The sequence below is a fragment of the Pelophylax lessonae genome (assembly GCF_965119305.1).
Source record: "Pelophylax lessonae genome assembly, chromosome: 1".
NCBI lineage: Eukaryota > Metazoa > Chordata > Amphibia > Anura > Ranidae > Pelophylax > Pelophylax lessonae.
This window is the reverse complement of record NC_138768.1, coordinates 435,488,861-435,514,420: the sequence shown is the minus strand read 5'-3', so window position 1 is coordinate 435,514,420 and position 25,560 is coordinate 435,488,861. Positions and strand designations below refer to the sequence as shown.

Sequence of the window (25,560 nt, the reverse complement as noted above, 5' to 3'; positions counted from 1 at the left end):
TGAGTGGGAGCTAGGCCAGGAACGTCTAGCCACGGCCCCCACACATGGTCAAATTTCAAGGCAGTACCCCTGTGTTTGTAAGTGAGATGTTCTCTGTTTAGGAGCACCTTAACTTCCTCAATCCAGTCAGCATGAGACGTCGCTATAGCGGATATCCACCGCCGCACTATCAATTTCCTGGCCAGAAAGAGAAGCCTGAGCACCGCAGCATGGACCTCAGGTTGATAGAGCTCCTCATCCAAGCAACCCAAAATACACAACTTCGGTTCCACAGATAGAGTTAGTTTCCAGAGCGGGTTAATAGTCCTCACCACCGCATGCCAATACCGGTGCAACTTCGGGCACCGCCACAGCATGTGCAGCAGGGTACCGGTGTGGGCCCGACATCTAGGACAGAGGGGAGAGTCCCTCCTCCGCCAGTCGTACAGCCTCTGAGGGGTCCTGTACGTCCGGTGGAGAATGAACAGTTGCGTAAGTCTCTGTGAGGAAGACAGAGACACCCTAGGGACATTCTCTAAAATACTCGTCCATTCCTCTGAGGAGATGGGACCAATATCCTCTGCCCAGGTGTCTCTACATTTAAAGGACATGGCTTTCGATATGTGCTCCATAAAGGCCGAGTACAGAGATGAGATCTGCCCCTTTTTGATGCTAATGGTCACCAGATCAGTGAGTATGACTGGGCGGCAGGGACCCCATGGAGAATTTCGGGACTGGGCAGTGATGGCATGGCGCAACTGTAAATATTGAAAGAAAAGGGAATTGGGCAAACCAAATTCAGCACGGAGGGATTGGAAATTTGTTGTCCCCCTGATACAGCTGCGAAATATATTTCACTCCGTAGTCACCCCAAGTAAAGGAATACCGGAGCTTATCCAGTTCGGGATAATGAGCATTGTTTAAAATACGTGAGTACCTGGAGTAGCCACTATAGCCAAAGTGACTCCTAGCCCTGTGCCAGACCCAATCAAGCAACTTGAGAGTGGGGCAGCCCGGAAAGAGCCCAAGGGTGCCCGCCTCCAGGGACTCGACCAGAGAGTCCCCCGCCAAGCGTGCCGCCAGGACACGCCTGACAGGGTCAGAGTCGTCATCCTGCAGCCACCCTGTAAAGTGCTGTAATTGGGATGACAGAAAATAGTAGTAGGGGTTCGGTACCGCCAATCCACCACTCTCCTTAGGCTCGTGCAACGTCTCTAGTCGAATGCGAGGAGACGACTTTCTCCATATAAGAGCGCGGTAAACCGTGTTGAACTTCTTAAAGATATGAATAGGGATCCATACAGGGGAGTTATGCAGCACATATAACAGTTGCGGGTTCCAGATCATTTTGATCAGGTTGCATCTGCCCACCACAGACAGAGGCAACTTAATCCAGCTAGCCATTTTGTCCTTGAACCTATGCAGCAACGGCAGGATATTAAGCTTCACATAACGTCCCAGATCAGGATGGACAACCACCCCCAAGTAGCGGAACTGGTCTACCACCAAGATCTGCGACGCCTCAGGGGGCAATGCAGTCTCGAGGGGATCTAACGGGAGTAGAACAGATTTATCCCAGTTAATCTGAAAGCCAGAGAAGGATCCGAATCTGCGAATCAAGTGCATCAAGGCAACCAGGGAGCCCGAAGTGTCTCCCAAAAATAATAACGCGTCATCCGCATATAAAGCAATTTTGTCCTCCCCCTCGCCCCTCCTAAAACCCACAATATTCAAATCGGCCCTGACAGCCGCTGCCAGGGGTTCCACGGCCAAGGCAAAGAGCAGGGGCGACAACGTGCACCCCTGTCTTGTGCCCCTGTGTAGCGGGAACGAACGGGAAACAGAACCGTTAATTCGCAGACAGGCCGTGGGCGCCCCATACAGAATCTTAATCCAACGTATGAAGGAAGGACCGAAGCCAAATCCCTCGAGGGCCATCCACAGATACTGCCACTCCACACTATCAAAAGCTTTAGCAGCATCGAGCGACAGTATCGCTCTATGCCCACAGTTATCCGGAGGCAATTGCATGTTGAGGTATAGTCTACGGATATTAGCAGCAGTAGAGCGGCCCGGGATGAACCCAGACTGATCCCCGTGAACCAATTTGGCAATCACTTTAGACAATCTGTTAGCCAGAACCTTAGCCAGCAGTTTCAGATCGGTGGGTAGCAGGGAAATCGGCCGGTAAGATTCAGGGCGAGTCGGATCCTTCCCTGGCTTCAAAATGACCACCACCACCGCGTCATACATGGATCTCGGGAGTTCCCCCCCCTCGAAAGCAGCCAGGAGAGTAGTAAGTAGCTCAGGTAGTAGAATGCCACCAAAGGCCTTATACAGCTCAATGGGGATACCATCAGTACCCGGTGCCTTGGAGTTGGGGAACGATGCCATAGCGGTCTGGAGCTCCTCCAATGTAATGGGGGAATCCAGAACAGCCCGGTCCCCCCCGGAGACCTGCGGTAAATGGAGCCCCTGCAGGAATCGTCTGAGGTCCCCCGGGTCATAAGTGACCTTGGAGGAGTACAGATCCTCATAAAAAGCCCCAAATCCCTGTAAAATAGCAGCTGTATCGGTGACCACTCGACCCGAAGGAAGAGCTAGCCTATGAATAATAGATGGGGGGTTTTGGGCCCTGGAGATGACAGCAAGCATGTGGCCCATCTTTTCCCCCTCCTCAAAGTGTGCCTGAGAGGCGAAAAAACGTTTATGATCCGCCTGTTGGAGCTGAACAGATCGGAAGAAACGCTGCGCGTCCAACCATCTGGCCTCCAAGGCAGGCGAGGGGGAGTGTAGGAACTCACGTTCAGCACGGAGCACAGCTTCACTGGCATCCTGCGCCCAACGCCTGCTCCCAGACTTGATGGCCGACACCTCCCTAATACACAAACCTCGCAAAAAAGCTTTCATAGTATCCCACACCACACCCGGAGCTGCAGAGTGCCTGTTATCGATAAAAAAATGTTGTAATTTGTCTGAGAGGGAAGTCAGGTTTGGGAACAATTGGAGCCAGAAGGGGTTCAATTTCCAGTGCATCGGCAGCTTAGGGCCTGGGAATGTAAGACCAACTTTCAACGGGGAATGATCAGAGAGACCCCTGGCAAGGTATTCCACCTCAAGAGTAAGGACCTGCAGCGAGTCGGAACCAAAGGCTATATCAATTCGGGATAGCGTGGAGTGAGTCAGGGAGTGGCAGAAAAACCCGGGCTCAAGGGGGTGTTTACAGCGCCAGAGATCCACAAGACCCAGCTCCCCCATGAACTTGGCAAAGGGAGTGGGCATTCTGGAACCCCCGGGGCAGAATTTTTTATGCAAATCCAGGGACGGATCAAGGATATTGTTAAAGTCCCCCAGCACCAGAATTGGGACCTGGGGGTGTTTACCAACGAACCGAGACAAGCAATCTAGCACCTCAAAAGAAAAAGGGGGTGGAATATACACATTTGCAATAATACATTTGAAAACATCCCACATCCCAACCAGGAAAATGAACCTCCCCTGCGAGTCTATCAGGGAGTCCAGTATTTCAAATTTAGCAGCAGCAGCTACCAGAATAGATACTCCCCGGGAGTATTGACTATGAAAAGAGTATAATTGAACCGGAAACCTCCGCGATCGGAGGCTGCCGACCGAGTCCGCAGTGAGGTGGGTCTCTTGCAAACAAACCAAGGTGGGTCCATGGAGCGACAGGAACGATATCACAGCTGTACGTTTACGAGAGTCACTCAGACCCCGTACATTCCAGGAGAGTAATGAGCCATCAGTGACTGCCATGTGGATAAATCAGCCAGGTGAGGGGGCAGAGCAGTCTGCCAAGGGGTATGGACAGCAGAGCACCAGCGAACTGCCAGGGTGGCGATAGAGAGAGGAGCAACAGGGTCAAGGATGTGCAGCAAACGTGAAGGAGGGATCCACCAGTAAATTGAGCTGTGAGAAAAACAAAAACAAAAAGGGATAGAACAGCACACAAGACAGAAGATGGCAGGCAGCAAACAAGGCCACGGCCATCTGAGCCCCGCAGGGAACAGTTTGTTGGCCCCAATGGGGCATGGGGGTAGGTAGTGAGGGCCCGAACTTGGTCAAACATGGAGACCTGCAATTGCATGTCCACAGGTCCCAAAGCATGTAGAAGCAAACGAACCATAGTGCTGCAAACAGGTAACAGAACAATATCCAGGCAGCACTATATCCGAGTAGGAAGAGAAAAAATACAGCTTGGCTCCTGTTGAGGGGTATTGAGAGTCCACCCGCTTAAGTAAGGAGGTCCAGGGCAAGAAGATTATCGCTCCGCAGCAGCTCTCAGCTGACCCTCCTGTCGATCCAGCCAGTTAGTCGCCATGACGAGGTTGTCAAAAGAAGTGCACGGTTCCGTTAGCCACCACTCGTAGCTTGGCAGGGTAAAGCATAGAATACACAAGGGGGATAGCCCGCAGGCGTTTCTTGACATCCAGGAATTTAGCCCGTTGTCTTTGTAGGGCAGCAGAGAAATCAGGGTATATGGAGACCCACGTACCTTGGATCTCCATCCTAGGATGTTGTCTCGCCAGTCGCAGTATGATGTCTCTGTCCTTATAGTGCAAGAGCTTTAACAGGAAGGGGCGATCCGGGCCACCAGGTGGAGGGGCACGGAACGGCACTCTGTGTGCCCTCTCCACGGAGAAAAAAGGGGACAAATTGTCTTTGCCAAAGGTATCAGCAAGCCATTGTTCAATAAAGGTAACCGGGTCTTTCCCTTCCGCCTTTTCCGGAATACCCACTAACCTCAGGTTACTTCGGCGTAGTCGATTCTCCATGTCCTCCAGCTTGTTCCAGGCTTCGGTGACCCCTGCTGTGTTCCTGTGGACATCCTGGGCCAGAGTGCCAAGATCGTCCTCCACCGCACTAACGCGGCCCTCCAGCGAGGTGGCCCTCTCCCTGATCTTCTGCATATCTTGTCGAATGTGCAGCAACCCCTCCTTCATGCTCTTGACTTCATCCGACAGGACCGATATGGAGGCACCATAGGTGTGGACAGCCGCCAGAACATCGTGCAGGGTAGGTTCCGACAGTTCCCCGGTATCCGCGCCATTCAGCCCCCCCCCCTTGCTCCAGAGGAGAACTCACTGCGATCCCCGGCGGTGTTGCGGCCTGGCGGGCGTGCGGTGGCGAGGGAGCTCGGGCGGGAGGCGAGTGTCCGGCCTGAGGGCTGCGAGCAGCCGGAGATGTAGCAGTGGATTGTTTGCGGGCAGCCGGGTCATGGGCGAACTGCCCCAGCTTGGAAAGTGCAGAGGGCTTGTCCTTCCCCGATCTCTGAGGCAGAGGGACGCCACCATTTTGGACCTGCTTGGCCGCGTGCGACCCGTCCTCCTTCTTCTTGTTTGCCATAGCAACTGGAGAGGTCCGGAGCCCTGAGATCGATACCGGAGGTAGGTAGGACCTGGATCGAAGTAAGCGGGCAATTGTGATGAAGATAGCGGGCAGCTATTCAGGATGATACGGCAAAGGATAGCGGAGCCGAGGTAACACACGTCTGCCTACATGAACGGTTCAGCCACGCCCCCCAAAACTTCCAATCTTTACTGTATGTGTGCACTGATGTCACTCAATTCAGCCATATATGGTCAGATCAGTAAAAAATGCTATTCCTGCAAAACCAACCCCCCAAAAAAACTATAGGGATGGATCTGTGAGGGTAAAGGAGCTCCATAGATGTTGTGGCCACACATGCCACATACTAATCTCTACCTAGCCCTCAGGATTCTAAGGGAATTTGCTACGTATTTTTTATTTTTTTTTTTTGGTTTGATTATCTCTTTGTGTATGTCAACTGTCTATGCACTTGTTTATCATATACAAATGCTTTAAATTCCTGCCCGATGTCTGGTACGTATCTGCGATTCCCCTTGTATTTACATATAAGTGCTTTGTAACACTGTAGATCTCAAACGATTGCTACTGATCCTCCAAGATAAGGGTAATGTCTGGGATATGTGCTCGGTGCATAAATATGCATGTTTGATTGATGTACTAAGAAACACAATGAACAATTGATGCATCGATCTTCCATTGAACAGTTGAAGTCTAAGTACTTTGGCATTCTCTTATATTGACATTACTAACAGGAAGTTAAAATTGGTCCAGAAATACCACTTCTAGTAAAACAGCAAAATTCCAACTATCATTTTCTAAAGGATAACATAAATGCCAACATTCATTATTGCAATAGCAGATGCTAAAAGTGTTAAACTCAGCATATATAATTGTATGGAGGTTTTTTAAAGAGTGTAGTCACCATTATTAACTTCCAATCATAGCTGGAAGACCTAGAACATTATCTTTAAATTTACATTTAATTTACAATCCATTCCAGCTTGTTCAGAGTTATGTCTGGAAGGTCAGGATCCTATCTTGTGCATGCACATCCTCAGCTAACATCTGCAGCTAAAACCCCTAACGTAGTTTCACCGCTATTCTTAGTCAGAAATAAAATATAAAGCAGGTTATATCAAATATCATCAAAAGCTTAAAGGATGTCATCACCAATCCGAACACACACACACTATATTACCAAAAGTATCAGGACGCCTGCCTTTACACGCACATGAACTTTAATGGCATCCCAGTCTTAGGCTGGGCATACATGTTCAATTTTCTTGTACAATTTTCTGTTAGATTTACCAAAAACCATATAATAATATGAGGTCAAAACTAAACACCACTTTCAATTGTATCCAATTAGGCAGGTCTTTGTACTACATAGTTGAAGGTAAATTTAAAGAAAATTGTACAGAAAATTGTATAATGTATGGCCAGTCTATGTCCGTAGGGCTCAATATTGAATTGGCCCACCCTTTACAGCTATAACAGCTTCAACTCCTCTGGGATGACTGTCCTCAAGGATTGTGGAGGAACATTAGGTGAATTTTTTGATCATTATTCCAGAAGGGCATTTGTGAGATCAGGCACTGATGTTGGCCTGGCTTGCAGTCTCCGCTTTAATTCATACCAAAGGTGTTCTTTCAGTTTGAGGTCAGGCCAGTCAAGTTACTTCACCCCAAATTCCCTCGTCCATGTCTTTATGGACCTTGTTTGTGCACTGGTGTGCAGTCAATTGGAACAGGAAGGGGCCATCCCCAAACTGTTCACACAAAGCAAGTAGCATGAAATTGCCCAAAATGCCTTGGTATGCTGACGCCTTAAGTGTTTCCTTCACTGGAACTAAGGGGCCAAGCCCAACCCCACACCATAATTCCCCCTCCACCAAATGATTTAGACCAATGCACAAAGCAAGGGGGGAATCTCAAACACAGCATGTGATACCGCCAGCAAAACTCTGGTGATAAATATCACCTTTTTTTTTTACTCTCAGTTCTGTTTGTGATTTGGACTTAAGAGCTTGCCGCATGATTTTTTGACAATATATACTGGCACATTTTTCATTTTTCGGTAAATACATCATAATAGTTTTATTTTTTTTTGTCATGTCAATTGGACATTATTTACCGCATGCGATAATTTATGTAAATTAGTCACGTGACCATGTTATCGTATGCAGTAAACGTTAGTAAATTGACCCCAATGACCCCCAACATAAAGCCAATGTCATTAGGAACTATCTTCAACAAAAACAACAACAAGGCGTCCTGGAGGCGATGGTATGGTCCCTACAGAGCCCTGATCTCAACATTATGGAGTCGGTCTGGGATTACATGAAGAGACAGAAGGATATGGGGTAGCTTACATCCACAGAAGATCTGTGGTTAGTTCTCCAAGATGTTTGGAACAACCTATCAGCGGAGTTCCTTCGAAAACTGTGTGCAAGTGTACCTAGAAGAATTAAAGCTGGTTTAAAGCCAAAGGGCGGTCACACCAAGTATTAATTTTATTTGTATCGCTCTTCTGTTCATTTACTTTCCATTGTGTTAATTGATAAAAGTAAGCTATTAACACTTCCATTTCTAAAAGCATTCTTAATTTACAGCATTCCTCACACCTGCCTAAGACTTTTGCACAGTACTGTATATATCTTGATGGTGACAAGAAAGTCTCTATATGTTAACGTGTACTGTAAACGGGATCATATTCTCTGCATTTAGGGGAATAATGGGATTTTTGACTTACCATAAAATCCATTTCTTTGATGTTCATTGACGGACATGGCTCTTTATCTTCTTGACCTTAGGGTTATACTGCCCTCTACAGGAGTAGAACACTAGGCAGAAAAAAAGCTTGACTATGCCTATGTGGCATTCCCAGGGAGTATACTCCCACTCTCAGCTATAGGCACTCAGTTTTGTTACAAGCAGTGTCAGAAGAAAGCCAACTCCACAGAGGGGTCTCCCTGGTGCTGTGTCCATCAATGAACATATGAGAAATTGATTTTACGGTAAGTCAAAAATCCCATTTTCTCTTTTGTTCATTGACAGACACAGCTTATCTTCTTGACCATTGGGATGTCCCAAAGCAGTGTCAAACATGAGGGGTGGGAACAGCAAGAAAAATTTCCCAAGGCTAAATCATAGCCAACCAGGTAACATGAAGCTCAACCATAAACAACTGGCGCTCACCTGAAAAAAACTATACACCCTCAAAGAGGACCAGGTCCTGTAAACAGCAGCTTGTAAAGCCTTGCGGCCAAAAGAAGCATCCGCAGATGCCAACACATCCACCTTATAAAACTTTGTGAAAGCGTGCACAGATGACCAGGTGGCCGCCTTGCAAACCTGCAGCACTGAACCTGATGACGTAAGGCCCAGGAGGCACTAAGCACCCGAGTAGAGTGCACCTAAACAGGGAAAGGAGGAATCTGATTCCTAATGGAATAGGCCTGAATCAGTGTCTGTCTGATCCATCTGGAAATGGTCGCAGCAGAAGCGGCCAACCCTTTCCAAGGTCCATCCGGGAGTACAAATAGTGAGTCTGACTTCCTAAAAGACTCCGTAGCTGCCAGGTACACCCTGACTGCCCAAACCACATCCAGGGAATGCAAGGAAATTTCCTTAGGATGTTTAAGCCTGGGACATAGGAAAGGCAACACAATGTCTTCATTTAAATGCAAATCAGAGACAACCTTTGGAAGGAACGACGGACAAGGACAAAGAACCACCCTCTCTCTGTGAACCGCCAGGCAAGGTGAACCACAAGACAACGCCGCCAGCTTTGACACCCTGCAAGCAGAAGTAAAAAGGCCACCTTTTTGGACAGCGTAAGCAGGGGAACCTCCCTAATATTTTTGTGGCCAATGGACGTGGAAATAAAACCACCAAGTCCAAAACCTGGCCCTTAATGGTGCCCAAGGCCAGGCGCTGCTTAATCCCTGGTTGGAGGAAAAGGGGGAACCCCCAAGAGAATCCCACCATGCAATGTACGTCTTCCAAGTACGATGGTAGATCTTCCTAGAGGTAGATTTTCTAGCCTTTAACAGCACAGGAATCACCTTTTTAGACAAACCTCTATCATCTAGCATCTGGCATTCAACAACCAAGCCCTTAAAGCCAGAAACTGGAAAGCAGGATGGAAGATTGGCCCTTTGGACAGCAGACCTTCCCTGAGAGGAAGTCTCGAAGGAGCATCAGTGACCAGCCTTACCAGATCGGCGTACCAAGACCCGCGAGGCCAGTCTGGAGTCACTAGAATGTGTCTGTGGCGTTGGCCAGAGGATCCCGAGACCATGCCACAAACCGCTGTACCTTCCTTAAAATGTGTATAGCAGAGAGGGCTGGAACGAATTGGTCTGCCCACCTTAGAATTCCGGCTACTTCCTGAACCACCAGGACACTTCTTGTGCCCCCTTTGTGATTGACATAGACCACGGCTGTGGCATTGTCTGGTTGAATTTGTACCGGACAAACCTGAAGACAAATTGTCCAATGATCCAGACAAAGTCTGATCACTCTGAGTTCCAGTACATTAAATCAGCAGTCTGGACTCTTTCAGAGTCCATACCCCCTAAACACCTCTGTGCCGAGGATGCCTCCCCCCCCCCCCCCGGACAGGCTGGTATCTGTGGTGATAACAGTCCAGTGCAGGGGGAGAAAGTATTTTCCCTGTCGAAGTGTAGGAGAACAAAGCCACCTCTAGAGACCGTGGATTCTTGCCCCATTTCACCAGAATATCTTTTTGCAGAAAACGTGTGTAGAACTATGTAAACAGAACCATCTCGAAGGTAGACACCATAAGGCCCAGCACCTGCATGCAAGCCCGGAGGGATGACTGTCTGCTGGACAACAGAAGCTGAATTGCCTCCTGCAATGTCTGGAGTTTTTCCAGAGGAAGAAACACTCTGGATGAGGCCGAGTCCAGAGTCAGACCCAGAAAGTCCAGTTTTGTGGACAGAACCAGAGCAGACTTCTGAAGGCTCAGAAACCAACCAAACTGCCTCAGAGTTCACAAAGTAATTTCCAAGTTGCCCATCAGAGCGGTCGGAGGCACCGCTCGCAGAAGAAGATCGTCCAGGTACCCCCCCCCGTAACACGATCCCCCGCTGATGAAACAATGCTAGCGCCGGGCCAACACTTTTGTGAAGACCCGAGGAGTGGAGGCGAGGTGAGACCAAGGGGTAATGCCACAAACTAATGCTCTTCGCCCACGGCAAAGCGGACGAAATCCCCCTGATGTAGGGACGCCACTACTGTGCAAATGGACTCCATTCGAAACTTCTGAACCTGCACAAAGCAGTTTAGCACCTTGAGGGCCAGAATTGGACGTACCTTGCCTTCCTTCCTAGGAACTGTAAAGAGGTTTGAGTAAAACCACTAAAAACGTTACGAAGTCGGAACCAGAACAATCACCCTGCTGAACAGTCGGAACCAGAACAATCACCCCTGGACCACTGCTGACAGACAATCTAGAAATCAAAGTAGCCGCATCCAAAGAGTCATCACAGATAAACTGTAGCCCCTGGACCAACTGATCCGCCAGCTCTACAAAGACAGAGGGAAGTTGTTTCAACTCCAGGTCCCGATGTAAAAGTTTAGCCCACTCGGTCAGAGCTTGCGACACCAGGGCAATAGTAAATACCGGCCTAAGTGCCTAAGCAGCCACAGTGAACATATGGCAGGCCAGAGCTTTAAAGGCCAGGGACTTCTCAACCGGAATTAAGGTAGCTTTACTTAACCTGGAAACCAGCAAGTCCACTACAGATGGGATCGTCCACTCATTAAGCAGGGAATTTCACATAAGGATACCGCATCACAAAACGCTTAGGGACCACAAGAGTGCGTTTTGGACAACCCCACTGTTTTGTGACAATATTGTCAAAGTCAACGGAAAAGGAGAACACCCTCACCACTTTGGAGGGTCAGTGGGTGCCAAAAGGGACCGGGGCTCTGACGCAGCATCCTCCATTTTTTAAGTTTCACACACTGACACAATCAGCGCATCCACCAGCGCCCTTTCAATGCATGGCTAGAGGAGCAGAGGAATCATCCTCACTATCTGAGCATTCAGGGTGCGTGGACGCAGATCCAGTAGGGTGACCTGTGTCCAAAGCAGCTGAAACAGATTCAGGATCTGATGAGACAGATGAGGCAGAGGAGAGCGGGGGGCGCTATATACTAAGCTCACCTGGAAAACATAATAATCAGGGGATGGGCCGCCGACTGCCATTCAGCAAGGGGACGCCGACCAAGGTCCCACAAATGGACCACCTACTGGACCCCATGATGCGGACGCGCAGGCAGGGTACCCTGATGAGTCTGCAGCGCTAAACAGGGGCAGGTGCCCTACACAATAATGGCGGCATGGCTGCCATCTAAAAAATAATCTGCACCAACAGGCAGGGGGCTTCAGCGAACTGCATTGAGGCTGTCCCCCATGGAGGCGATTGACTCGGCCACATGGCCTAATAGGCCGCAAGCCGCAGCCTAAATGTTTGTGGACGTCCAGCCGCTTGGGCACAAGCCCCAGCTGAGCCGACCACCCAGGGGTAGCGGATGTCAAAACGGAGGGCATTGGCTTCAGCCACTCTCACTGGAGCCGACCCACAGAGCTCCAGTCTAGTAGGCCGCAAAGCTATGGCCTAAATTTTTGGCCGGATCCGGCCACATGTGGCGCAGACCCGCGGACGCTAAACCATCCGCTCCCCTAGCCTAACGACTGGAGGACATCCCTGCCCAAGTCACCAACCCCCAGGGTGGCGAGGAACCCTGCTCAACCCCCCGTTGCGCACCAAGAAAAACCTGGTCAGCAGCAACTCCAACAAGCCCCCCTTAAGAGCATGTGGCAAAAGCCAGCTCATAACCTCAGCCAGGGAGGGGGGGACCCACAGTGACCACCGAAATTTTAGAGGGGCTGGGGGGAAAGGAGGGGAACTCGGGAGTCCCACCATCCCAGGGAGGGGACCACGCCCACCCCAAAACCCTCCAAGGGAAGAGGGGGGACAGCTTCTTACCACACCAGGAACAGGGTGGGCACCGCTCCTGACAGACCACCGCTCCATTGGAATGTGGGTGGCTGTCAGCCAGGAGGAACGCTGCGATTCTGGCCGAGGCCAGGTCGTATGGGCCCTCGCAAGACAATTAACTCACAGGCCAGCTCCCCTCCAGTGGGGCTATGTCGAGGCCTGCACGCGCTCGCTGGTCAGACTAGGGGGACCCTCTAGATCTAGATTATCCAGTCCATCGCCCAGTCTGGCAGTTAAAGGTAGATTCTCACAGAAACAAAAAAACAAAGATAGGAAAAAATTGAAATTTAAAAAAGGAAAACAACTGCAGGACCAGAGATCCCAGCAAGGAACTAGGTCCTTACTCCAGACTAGGCATAAAAAAAACTGAGTGCCTATAGCTGAGAGTGGGAGTATACTCCCTGGGACTGCCCCAAAGGCGTAGTCAAGCTTTTTTTCTGCCTAGTGTCCTACTCCTGTAGGGGGCAGTATAACCCAATGGTCAAGAAGATAAAGCGCTGTGTCCTTCAATGAACGAAAGAGAAATTACAATTTTGCATTAATTTGAAAGAGTCGCCAAACTTCATCAAGAGCTCCACAGCTGAACAAATACTTCAAGGCTTTTTCTAGCTACTAGTACCCAATGAGGCATAGAAAACATGTTTACATTACTTATTGGGACATGGATTTACCATTGTAGCACATAATCCCTTAGCATCCACCTCTACAGTGCAACACACATTACATTTTTTCTCAACCTTTTTAATTGGCTGACCAATTAGTTAGCAACTAATACATCCAACCAATTAATAGTTCACTTAGTAATAAAAAGTAGATCAATTTCAGTACAATAATTACACTTGTTTCATAAGAAAGGGTGCTCCATGGAAAGAAAAATTGCCATACAAGCGCTTCCGTTTCTGACTTTGTGGTGGCAGCTTAAATGTTCAAATGCTGACCTAAGTCAAATAGTATAAGAAACTTATCTCTTCTTGGATGCAGAAAAATTAAGAGGCATAAGAAAAACCAACACCTAATCCTAACACATTAAATGGCTGCACATGTCAAGCATTCCATTTCAGTAGTACAGGCAAATCATTCTCTGGGATAACTGAATATTTTTAAAGTTTAGATGACTTACCTTGCTGTTTTGTATACACCGTACTGCATAGGTTAAGTCCCTGAAAATACATCCTTCCAGTCTAGCTTGCCCTTGAGAGCAGATGAAGACTCCCCCTTTACCATCTCTAAAAAGGCACTTCCGTACAAGGCATCCTTGAATTGTGCTGGCAAAATTTTGAAGTTCTTTGTCTCTCTGCAGTTCTTGTTGCAGACTTTTTAAAGCCATGTCACTCTGTAAAGTGAGAAGCCCATTGCTTTGTGGTCTGCAAAGTATAGATTTGGACAACATGTCACTTAGTCCATGTGAATGATAGGACAATTTGTACACCGATGGGTTATCATCCTCATTCTCACTGACTGTGCTAAGTTCACTATCACTATAGTCTGTATCCAAAGTCATAGCTTCCCCTTCTTTGCCCATGTAAAAGTTTCCATTCAACTCATTTTCTTTTTCATCTAGTACTTGTGATTTTGAGTGAGGAGGTAAGTGACTCTGGTCTCCATTCACAATGATTTCACATGTCCTTAAATTTCCACCAGGTGACCCCTTAGCCAGGTAGTCCATATTCTCTGTACTTCTAAGTGACGCATCTGATGAACTGTACAGCATGGTCCTTGACTTTGCAAAGGCTGAAAGGTGTTTGCAGGCCCAGTTTTTGTCAGATGTAGGTGACCCCTCCACAGTAACCGAGGCATTTTCACTGTTGACAAATTCACAGTTTTCCAACACACTGAGAGCCACATTGTGAAAATGTATGCTGGACTGATTAAAAGTGCAAAATTTAATCTGGCACGTTCCTGGAGCATGGATCTGCAGCTGACCATTTTCAAAATTGCAATTGTCAAACTGTACATAGCCTATAGATGTCTAGAAAAAAAAAACATGAAACAAATTAATTCTGTATATATAATACATGGTATCCTTCATTTGCTTCTTATAGACAAAACCTTTAGTTTTAGAGAGAGTAGGGAAAGGTTAGTTTAAACCCCTCATGGTTCATTCTTTGTGGTCTGTGTCCTGGGTGAGACAAATTTCCATCAACTACCTGTCACACAAACGCAATAGGATGGAAGAAAAAAATAAATTTGTGATTTTTTTATCACTTTCTGTCTCAGTGATAATGGTCATCAGGACAAATAGAGAGGGTGAATTTACCAAGCAAGAACATGTACAGTAATAACAACTTGACAGGAATTCTGACACTTCCCTACTCAAAAAAAAAAAAAGGCCTTTGTATTAACTATAAATGCAATGGCAAATTAAAGAGTAGCAACCACCTCTCTTCCCCAAAAAATAATATATTGAGATTACCTTCCCATTCTAATCCTGTAAAAAAAAACAAAAAAAAACACATTTCCTTACCTTGGGTGGCTACACTCCCTCATCCACTGTATCTATGGAAGAAGCCATGGTTGCCACCGAGGTTGAAATTTAAACTAGTCTGATTTTAACCACTTCCCACCTATAGGACATTATATGAGATCCTGGACTTTGAGTGGAGATACCGGGATGATACCTGCAGCTACAGGCATCACCCCTGTATCGTTTTCTTAAAGGATAAGTCCAGTCAAAACCTAACTAACCCTAAACCTGCTCTGTGCCACTTTCTTAGACTATTCTATCTAAGCCTGTAAAGCAAAAATCATTGTACTCACCTTTTCTGCAGCCAATCTGGTCTGGTCCCACTCCTCAGCATGAAGGTGGGTGCAGGAGAGGCACTCGACACTGGAAGCCCCATAGTAAGTCTATGGAGGACATCAGTTCCCATTAATTTCACAGCTACTGTCCGTCCTCTCCTTCACAGAGCTTCCATCTCTGGAGACCGGATCGGTGTACAAAAGGTAAGTACAGTGGTTTTACTTTACAGGGTTAGATAGAATAGTTAGTCTAGAATAGAATGTGGCAAGGAGCAGGTTTAGCGTCAGGTTCTGACTAGACTTATCCTTTAAGCCAGTGACGCTCTATAATGAAAAAGCAATCCTAGCTTCCGATGATGTAATTTCTATGACGAAACGTGTCAAGTTGTAACGCACGCTGTCTCGTCCTGGGCCCGCAGTTGAACCCCACACCACACTCCCCACTTCCGGGTACAGGGCGGCTCCCTCAAGACTCCATGGATAGCCGCAAGGCACTAAGCCTACATGGGAGAACAACTAAGGGCACCAGCTTTTATTTTATAATCTTTTATTGTGATTGCGTGGAATTTTTTGGAGTAAAATTTTTTTTAATAAAGATGGAAAGTTTTAAACCCACGGCACTATGAGGAGCCTCTTTCCTTTCTATACCCACGAGCACAAATAGGTGAAAACCGCGGATATCCATCCATCCCCAGGAAATCTGAGCCGCAAGTGTGAGAAAACACCAAAGCCTTAACTGATCCTTTGCTGGCGTACGCTAGCTAGGATCAACACCATCTGGTAAGTGTGCCATCTTACCATAACTTGTTGGCGGTGAAGTGGAGGGTCACATCATCACTACTGTATATGTGCATGCATCACCAGCTGACCCAGCTCTATCAACCTATATAAAAAGGACTCACCTTTTTTCAGCACCATTGTTTGCAATATATTTATTTGCACATTTTTCCTAGCATTAATAATAATAGACTTTAACCGCTTCCATACAGAGCAGTTAGACACCCTTCCTGCCCAGACCAATTTTCAGCTTTCAGCACTCTCACACTTTGAATGACAATTGCTCAGTCATGCTACACTGTAACCAAACAAAATTTTTATCATTTTTTTCACACAAATAGAGCTTTCTTTTGGTGGTATTTGATCACAACTGGGGTTTTTTTTTTTCGTGATATATGCAAAAAAAGAGCAAAAATTTTGAAAAAAACACACTTTTTTTTAGTTTCAATTATGAAATTTTGCAAAAAATAAATTTTTCTTCATACATTTGGGCCAAAATGTATACTGCTACATGTCTCTGGTAAAATTAACCCAAATTAGTGTATATTATTTAGTCTGTGTGAAAGTTATTGAGTCTAGAAGCTATGGTACCAATTACTGAAAATTGATCACACCAGATGTACTGACTGCCTATCTCCTTTCTTGAGGCCCTGAAATGTCAGGACAGTACAAATACCGACCAAATGACCCCTTTTTGTAAAGTAGACAGTCCAAGGTATTTAGTAAGAGGCATGGTGAGTTTTTTGAAGTTGTAATTTTTTTCCCACAATTCTTGGGAAAATGAAGAAAAAAATTTTTTTTTCTTTTTTTTCCCACAAAGTTGTCAATTTATAAGCTATTTCTAACACATAGCATGTACACAGCAAAAATTACACCCAAAAATACATTCTGCTACTCCTTCCGAGTATGGCGATACCACATGTGTGAGACTTTTACACAGCCTGGCCACAAAAAGAGACTCCACGTCCAAGAAGCACATTCAGGCGTTCTAGGAGCATAAATACACATAAAACTTTCTTACTACCTATCACACTTTTCAAGGCCCTAGAGCACCAATACAATGGAAAAGTCCACAAAATGACCCCATTTTGGAAAGCAAACACTCCAACGTATATTCTATGAGGCATTATGGGTCGTTTGAACATATCATTTTTTTCCACAGGTTTTTGGAAAATGTGGGAAAAAAATGAAAACTTTTTTTTTTTTTACACAAAGTTGTCAATTTATAGGATATTGCTAACACATAGCATGTACACAGCAAAAATGACACCCCAAAATACATTCTGCCACTCCTCCTGAGCATGGCAATACCACATGTGTGGGACTTTTTCACAGCCTAGCCATATAGAGGGGCCCAACATCCAAGGCGCACCATCATGCATCCTAGCCACTTGCCTAGGCCTATTTTTGACATTTGGTGTTTACAAGCTAAAATCAGTTGTTTTGCTAGAAAACTGCTTAGAACCCCCAAACATTATATATTTTTTTTTAGCAGAGACCCTAGAGAATAAAATGGAGATTATTGCAATATTTTTTATCACACCGTATTTGCGTAGCGGTCTTCCAAACGCAATTTTTTTGGAAAAAATTCACTTTTTTTAATTAAAAAATAAGAAACCAGTAAAGTTAGCCCAATTTTTTTCCATAATGTGAAAGATAATGTTACGCCGAGTAAATAGATACCCAACATGTCATGTTTCAAAATTGCGCACGCTCACGGAATGGTGACAAACTTTGGTACTTAAAAATCCCCATAGGCGACAATTTAAAAATTTCTACAGGTTGCCATCTTTGAGTTACAGAGGAGGTCTAGGGCTCAAATTATTCCCCTTGCTCTAACGATCGCGGCGATACCTCACATGTGTGGTTTGAACACCGTTTACATATGTGGGCGGGGTTTCTGTATGCATTCGCTTCTGCGCGCGAGCTAACGGGGACAGGGCGCTTTAATTTTTTTTTTTTTTTTTTTTTACTATTTATTTTATTTATTATTTTTTATTTTTACACCGTTTAAAAAAAAAAAAAAAAATTGATCATTTTTATTTCTATTAAAAGAAATGTAAATATTCCTCGTAATAGAAATAGGCACGACAGGACCTCTTTTTTGTGAGATCTGGGGTCAAAAAGTCCTCAGATCTCACAAGTACACTAAAAGATAGAAAAAAAAAAAAAAATAATAATTATAATATAAAATGAAAAAAAAAAAAAAAAAAAAAGGACCTTTAAACCGGTTGCTAGGCAACAACATTTTCCGTAGCTCCGGTCCTCCAAGACCATAGAGTCAAGTGAGGGCAAGCTTGCCCTCACTCGACATCCTGTCTGTGAGGATTCGGGACCGGATCGTTTTCCCCGCTGCCGGCGGGTCCGGTAAGCGGGGAAAAGGACCGGAACGCGTCGGGAGGGGGGGGGGGCGCCTCTTCCGCCATCCCGGAAGGGTGATCCCACGGCGAATCCGCCGCTGGGACCACCCTTATCGGAAAGCCAACCGTCCACCGTTTAAAAAAATACCAGGGTTATGGCAGCTATCTGCTGCCATAACACCGGTATTTAGGTTTAAACGGAGGACGTATATAAAACTTTTTGGACTTGGACATGGTGGCTGTATGAAGGGTGACAGGTACTCGGGTACTGATGAGCAGGTGGCAGGTACTCGGGTACTCCGATAGGCAGGTGACAGGTACTCGGGTACTCTGATGGGCAGGTGACAGGCAGGTGATAGGTACTGATGAGTAGTACTCACTGACTGATAGGTGATACTGTACTGATGGGTACTGATGATCAGTACTGATACGTGATAGGTGATGATGAGTACTGATGAGTAGTGATGGGTACTGATGAGCAGGCGGCAAGTACTTGGGTACTTCAGGCGTCAGGTACTCTGATGAGCAGGTGGAAGGTACTCGGGTACTCTGATGGGTAGGTGACAGGTACTCAGGTACTCTGATGACGGGTACTCCGTTGACAGGTACTCAAAGTACCCGAGTACCTGTCATCAGAGTACCCGAGTACCTGTCATCAGAGTACCCGAGTACCCGTCATCAGAGTACCCGAGTACCTGTCATCAGAGTACCCGAGTACCTGTCAGAGTACCCGTCATCAGAGTACCCGAGTACCCGTCATCAGAGTACCCGAGTACCCGTCATCAGAGTACTCGAGTACCCGTCATCAGAGTACCCGAGTACCCGTCATCAGAGTACCCGAGTACCCGTCATCAGAGTACCCGAGTACCTGTCATCAGAGTAACCGAGTACCCGTCAGAGTACCCGAGTACCTGTCATCAGAGTACCCGAGTACCTGTCATCAGAGTATCCGTCATCAGAGTACCTGAGTACCTGTCACCAGCCCATCAGAGTACCCAAGTACCTGTCATCTGAGTACCTGATGGGCTGGTGACAGGTACTCGGGTACTTTGATGGGCTAGTGACAGGTGCTCTTTATTGGGGGGGGGGGGCAATCAGTGTGTTTAGGGTGCACTGTAGTTGGTAACTAGCTGTTACCACAATCTCCTCCTCACACAGGATCAGTGTGTGAGGAGGAGAACACGGTGACAGCTAGTTACCGTGTTCTCTGTTGACATTTGTGACCGGCTGTGATTGGACACAGCCGGTCACATGGTAAAGAGCCAATTTCATTGGCTCTTTACCTAGATCGGGGATCGACTCTGTCCGAGGGACGAGCCTCGTCCCCGATCGCTGCTCTGCGCGCCCCCGGGGGCGCGCATTGCAGAGAGAACGAGCGGCTCGTGCTGGAGCCGCTCATGTGATCGGCTCTGATTGACACAGCCGATCACGTGGTAAACAGCCAATTTCTATTGGCTGTTTACCTTGATCAGGGATGGGCTATGTCCGAGGGACGAGCCTCATCCCTGGTCGCGCCGCTGCGTGCCGCCGGGGGCGCGCAGTAGCAGCTAGAACGGGCCGACGTCATATGACGGCGGCCCGGATCTAGACAACCACTTTGCCGACGTCATTTTACATGACTCGGTATGGAAGTGGTTAATCAATACTCACTTATGTATTAATATGCAAGCACTTTTATTGTTGTTGCTTCACATTGCCAGTATATAGTGCAATCTTGCACATGTATTTATTATTCCTATGTTATTAACCATTCGCACTTCGTATTCACTTTAAAAATTAACTGACTGTGAGCAGTCAGCTTTACTCCAAGAACTTTATGTTATAAGGTAGCAATACCATAGCACTTTAAATTTACTTATTTTTATTGCATTATTTTTGATACAGACATATACTATTAGTAGGACGTCAATGCCCTCCAACACTGGGTTTAGCGCAGTTTTCGAATATTTTTCTCAGTAACGGGTACCTGTCACTGCTTATTGTTATCACAAGGGATGTTTAGATTGTGATTGCAATAAAAGTGATAAAATAATAAATAGCGTAAAAAAAAATTATAAAAAGAAAATAAAAAAGAAAATTTAAAGTGCCCCCATCTCCCCATGCTTGCGTGCAAAGACAAATACATACGTCTGTCGCACACACACATATATATATGCCCCTTTACATCAGGTGTCCCCATAAGAGTGCCCCCTTACATTAGGAGCCCCCATCAGATTCCCCCCTTACATCAGGTTTCCCCATCACATCAAGTGTGCCCATCAGAGTGTGCCTTTACATTAGGTGTGCCTGTTAGAATGCCCCTTTACATTAGGTGTCCCCATCACAGTGCCCCTAGCATATGTGCCCATCAGCATGCCCCTTATTTTATGTTAAGAGGCACTCTGATGGGCACATTTTATGTTAAGCAGCATTCTCATGGGCACATTTTATGTTAAGCAGCATTCTCATGGGCACATTTTATGTTAAGGGGCATATTTTATGTTAAGCAGCACTCTGATGGGCACAACAAAATGTTCCCATCAGCGTGTTCCTTAACATAAAATATGCTCATCAGAGTGCTGCTTAACATAAAATGTGACCATCAGAGTTCCCCTTAACATAAAATGTGCCCATCAGCGTGCCCCTTAAGAAAGTGTGCCCATCAGCGTGCCCCTAACAAAGTGTGTGCCCATTAGCATGCCCCTCTGAATCTCTGTGAAGTACATCACAGCAAATTAAAGCTCTGTGTACGAAGTACCATAACTTGAGGGCAGGCAGGGCGTGGGAGTCTGCAGAGGTAGCAAGCTGCAGGAGGCAGGCGATGCACTGAGAACCTTGCTGAAGGGGGCAGGGCGCGCACGTGACGTCACATGCCTCGCTGGCAGGCAGGGAGCGAGAGCCGCGAGATAGTGAGCAGCAGGGGGTAGGGCACACACGCGACATCATTGGTTGCTGGAACGCCCACGGTCCCAATATATATCAAATGTTTGGAGGTTCTAAGTCATTTTCAAGCAAAATAAAATGATAATTTTTACATGTGTGAGAGAAATGTCAGAATTGGCCTGGCCTGGGTGGGAAGTAGATAATTATCTCCATTACAAGGGTGCGATGAGATTTGCAGTTTATAAATAAAACTTTAATTTGCTTCCTTCCAGTTTATCTCACAGTAAATGAGAAGAACACTGAATTTTAAGCAAGATCAATATTTTTTTACACTTTCTAAAAATGTTCTTATTTTTAAAATGCAGACACTATGTCTAGGGCTTGGTAAGCTACAATATCTAATTGTTTTGCTCTTGAGTTTGGGTATACTTTAAGGCTGGGTTCACAGCACTCCGTTCCTATACGCAACATGCCTTGGGTCACACTTTAACGTGCACTGCATTAAGGCAGCCCATTAATTTGTAATGAGCTGCCAATGCAAAGGAAGCAATGCACCACAAAGTGTGGTAGTGTGTTACAGTGCATGGTGGTACACTGCAATGCATGCAGTGTGTTTTTGCCTTTAGTATTTTTTCACTTTGTTTTGGAGTTGAAATCTTTGTTTTAGTGTCAAAACCAGGTGAGTCAACATAACATGTATAATAAAGTAAGATTATGATATACGGTAGTTATAGCAGTAAAATTACACTTCTGCTAAAATAAAACTGGCACAGAGATGGAAAGAAGATAAATACTCACCTCTCCTGCTGGCCATGCCACCAAACACAACTGTATTGAAGAGATACAACCCTAAAACTCTTCAGAATTTGACACATTCATGTGTGTCCATTTCCTGGTCCTCCACTGCACTCAATGGTTTAATGATCCTCCGGCCCCTACATCACTACTGTGTCCTTTAATGTAGTAGGGATCGGTCAAAGGAGCCACTAAGTACAGTGGGGGTATAAAAAAAAAAAAAGAAAAAAATCAACTCTGGCAAGGAAATTTCTCTTCAATAAAATAGTGTTCGGTAGCGTGGACATTGGGAGAGGTGAGTATAGCTTACCTTCTTTCCACAAGTCTCTTAAAAAATAACAGAATACACAAACAACAGAATAATGAGGTCTGCTTTGATAAGTATACCAAACTAGACCTCATTAGAGGTAAATCATACAAATATCATGCTAGCTCTATTTGGGATAAGTAAAATAAATCTCACCTTAAACATTACAGGTGTGAACCAAGCAGGCATGAACACCAGGTTGCAAAGGCGAGATGTTGGACACTGCTGGTCAATGCAAACAAGTAATGCCACATCACCAAGTTTTCCTTGGCCCATGATCTCAACGGGGACTTTTAGAATGATCTCATTTTGTTCTTCATAGACACCAGGCTGGAGCATAATGCGATCATAAATGTTAGCCGAAGCTAGGGCGGTCCTAAGGTTCTCATACTCACAGCCATATCCAACATAAAGGACTTTACGATCCTTCTTTCTTCTAAATAAATACAAACAATTGGAGGACTCAAGGTCCTGAGCATTTTTAGTCCAGGTTTTAGAAGCTATATAATGCTGCTTGAAAGCCTCTCTCCATGACTTTGGTTCTACTTCTGGCTTTATAGGCCAGTTGGGGTGTCTACATTCCACACATCCCAGGCACAGCTGTCGCCATCTTGTGTTATCTAGGCTTATTATAAGGTCATACCATGATCGGCAGACTAAGCCACAACGTCCAAGGTCACGCAAAGGCAAGTAGGCCAAAATCATACGCCACAGTTCAAGTGGTAGGCCACCAATCTCCATAATATCCTATAAATAAATAAAACAAAAAATTAGGCTGAAGGCAACTTTGGAAAAAAAAGTCAACCAGGATGAAAAAAAATTGAATTCAGGAGAGAAGTTAAAATTTAAAAGCAATATTTTTTCTTAATTACACATTTTAAGTTATGAAGGTCACAGAGAAACAATCCTTTAGTAGTGATTTCTATCTAACTTTTATGACAATTATACGTTTTTTGCACTGATCTCGTATGTCCTTTTTCATTTCTTGCATAAAATCAAAACTTTAGGAATCGGTGCTTCTATTACAATTTGTTTATAGAGGATACTGGGCTTTCTAATAAAATGTTAGCAATAGTCGCTTATTTGTGGACAGTCTTTTGCTAAATTATACTCTATACATAGTCATAGAAACAAGCGTTGACAGATAATGTTCTCAGGCATGGTGCTTAGAAAACATTACTTCACACTCCTTCTCAAAACTACGATCGCACACTTGCTCATGCTTCTGGTTCTGAGACTGTACTGTCACTGATAGCTAGTGGTCTTAGACCAGGGATCTGGACCCAATTAGTGCAGTTCCCGATCATGTGATCACCATACAAATCAATCATGGGGTTTACCTAGGGTTTTCTTGCAAGAAAACCTGCAGGCTTCAGCAGTCACTGTTAACTGACAACATAGTACTTTTTCTCAATTTTATAAGTGAAATATGTCAATATACATCCTGCAGGCTTCACTACTATGTCTTTATTATGGTGCCTTGACTTTATGAAAACCACAAGGTTGCTTTGCTAAATGCAAATAAATGTGGTGTAATTTCATGTTGCAAAGAACATCCAATCACGAGCAAGTAAAATAAAAAAAACAGCATTTTGCTTGCATGATTGGATGATGAAAGTTGCCAGAGCTTGATTTCATTCACTAAGCTCTGGGGAGAATTCCTTTCTAAGGTGCAACTTTCTGTGAACAGTTTTTTTGCGATGAGTAAATCAACAACCATGTCACCAGGCTATTTCTTTTTAGCAGAAATATTCCCGTAATATTATATGTGCATTTTTTGTTCAATGGTTTTTATTGTTGATTTTATAATACAACAAATGAAAGGTATGAACAAACATACCGAGTATATTGTTCCAAGCAAAGAAAGAAATACAGCCAACCACAGTTATAATTCGTGAGAAGTAGCAAGATAAAATGCATCAGTAAAATGGTTTCATCATAGTAAAATCAGGAAGTGTCATTAGACATCCAACAAAGGCTGAACTGAACTTCAAGGGAGAGCAGGCATAGTAAGTGGTTGGTACTATTGTAGCCATGGCTGCCACAAGGAGAGGGACTTTTGGTAATTCCCTCTACTGGAGGCAAACATCAGCTCATACGAACTGTATGTGTGTACCAGGTCAAGAACATCCTGTAAAGAAGGGGGTTGTACGTGTTTCCAATTTCTAGTAATGGTCGATCTAGCCGCCAACAGTACATGGGTGATTATGTGTCTAAAGGCTGAAGGGTACTTCTCGATTGTGAGGTTTAACAGGGCAAGGGCTGGGGAGGGTGGGACAGTGAAGTTTGTGATTTCCGTGAGTTTGTTAAAAATGTTGTGCCAGTAGAGGCGAAGAAGTGGGCAGTCCCAGAGGATGTGAAATATGTCGCCTATTTGTCCGCATTTCCTCCAGCAAAGTGGAGAGGAGTCTTTGTAGAACATTGCCAATTTGGAAGGCGTTAAGTGCCAACGGAGGGTGATCTTAATTGTGTGTTCCCATAGTGCTGAGCATTTGGTGTGTTTGTATGCATGACGAAGTGCCGTCTGCCATTGGCCTAATGTGTAGGAGTGTTGTAAGTCTGCCTCCCATTGAAGGAGAGGATGAGATTTGGTGAGTGTTGACTTGTTTTGCAGGGTCAAATAGATCATCGAGATGCCTTTCGAGTAAGTGACAGGATTGGTTAGAAAATGCCATATGCGGTTTGGTAGGTCATAAAACGGAGAGGGAATTGTAGAAAGAAGATGTTTAATCCTGAGATAGGTAAAAAGCGCTGACGGAGAGAGACTGTGCCCCTGTTGCAGGGATGGAAAGGACTTTAGGGCCTTATTGTGGATGAGATGTTGTACTGTCAGAATGCCTCGCGTCGTCCAGTCTCTGAGGGAGATATCAGGAATCAACAGGGTGAGTGCTTCCAAAGGTATTGGCGGTGGTATCACATTAGGGGACGTACAGGTCAGAGTCAGGAGTTTACGCCATGCTGCGAGTGAGGCTACCATCGGGGGAGAAAAGGATGATGGAATTTTGGGACCATAAGGGGCGCTTAGTAGCCAAGTTCGCAAGGGTAGCTTGGGTGCCTGAGAAGATTCAATCTGACCCCAGCTAGTGGCGTGTGGGAAGCGGTACCAGTCTTTAAGTTGGGTCATCAGTGTGGCAAGGTAGTAGTCTCGAAAATCAACATAACCCGTTCCCCCCGCTAGTCGGTGTTTGATAAGAATCGAGTGAGCGCAACGTGGTTTCTTATGTTGCCACATATATGCTCTTAGAATGGATTGTAAGGATGTGAAGTACGAGTTGGGGATGGGGATAGGTAATGTGCGGAATAAGTATAGGAGTTGGGGGAGAATCATCATTTTAAATGCTGCCAGTCTACCTGACCAG

At 45.6% G+C, this 25,560-nt stretch overlaps 1 protein-coding gene across 1 annotated transcript in view; it reads right to left on the bottom strand.

Moving 5' to 3' along the window:
- Nucleotides 1-22,947, bottom strand: part of FBXO10 (F-box protein 10) — a 251,646-nt gene extending 228,699 nt beyond the window's left edge. Inside the window, exons 1-2 of the mRNA XM_082265221.1 lie at nt 22,358-22,947; nt 13,482-14,330 (exon numbers count right to left, since the gene is read on the bottom strand). Coding sequence (XP_082121347.1) covers nt 13,482-14,330; nt 22,358-22,942 — 1,434 coding nt within the window. The 5' untranslated portion in view covers nt 22,943-22,947. The remainder of the gene's footprint in view (nt 1-13,481; nt 14,331-22,357) is intronic.
- Nucleotides 22,948-25,560: the final 2,613 nt, after the last annotated feature.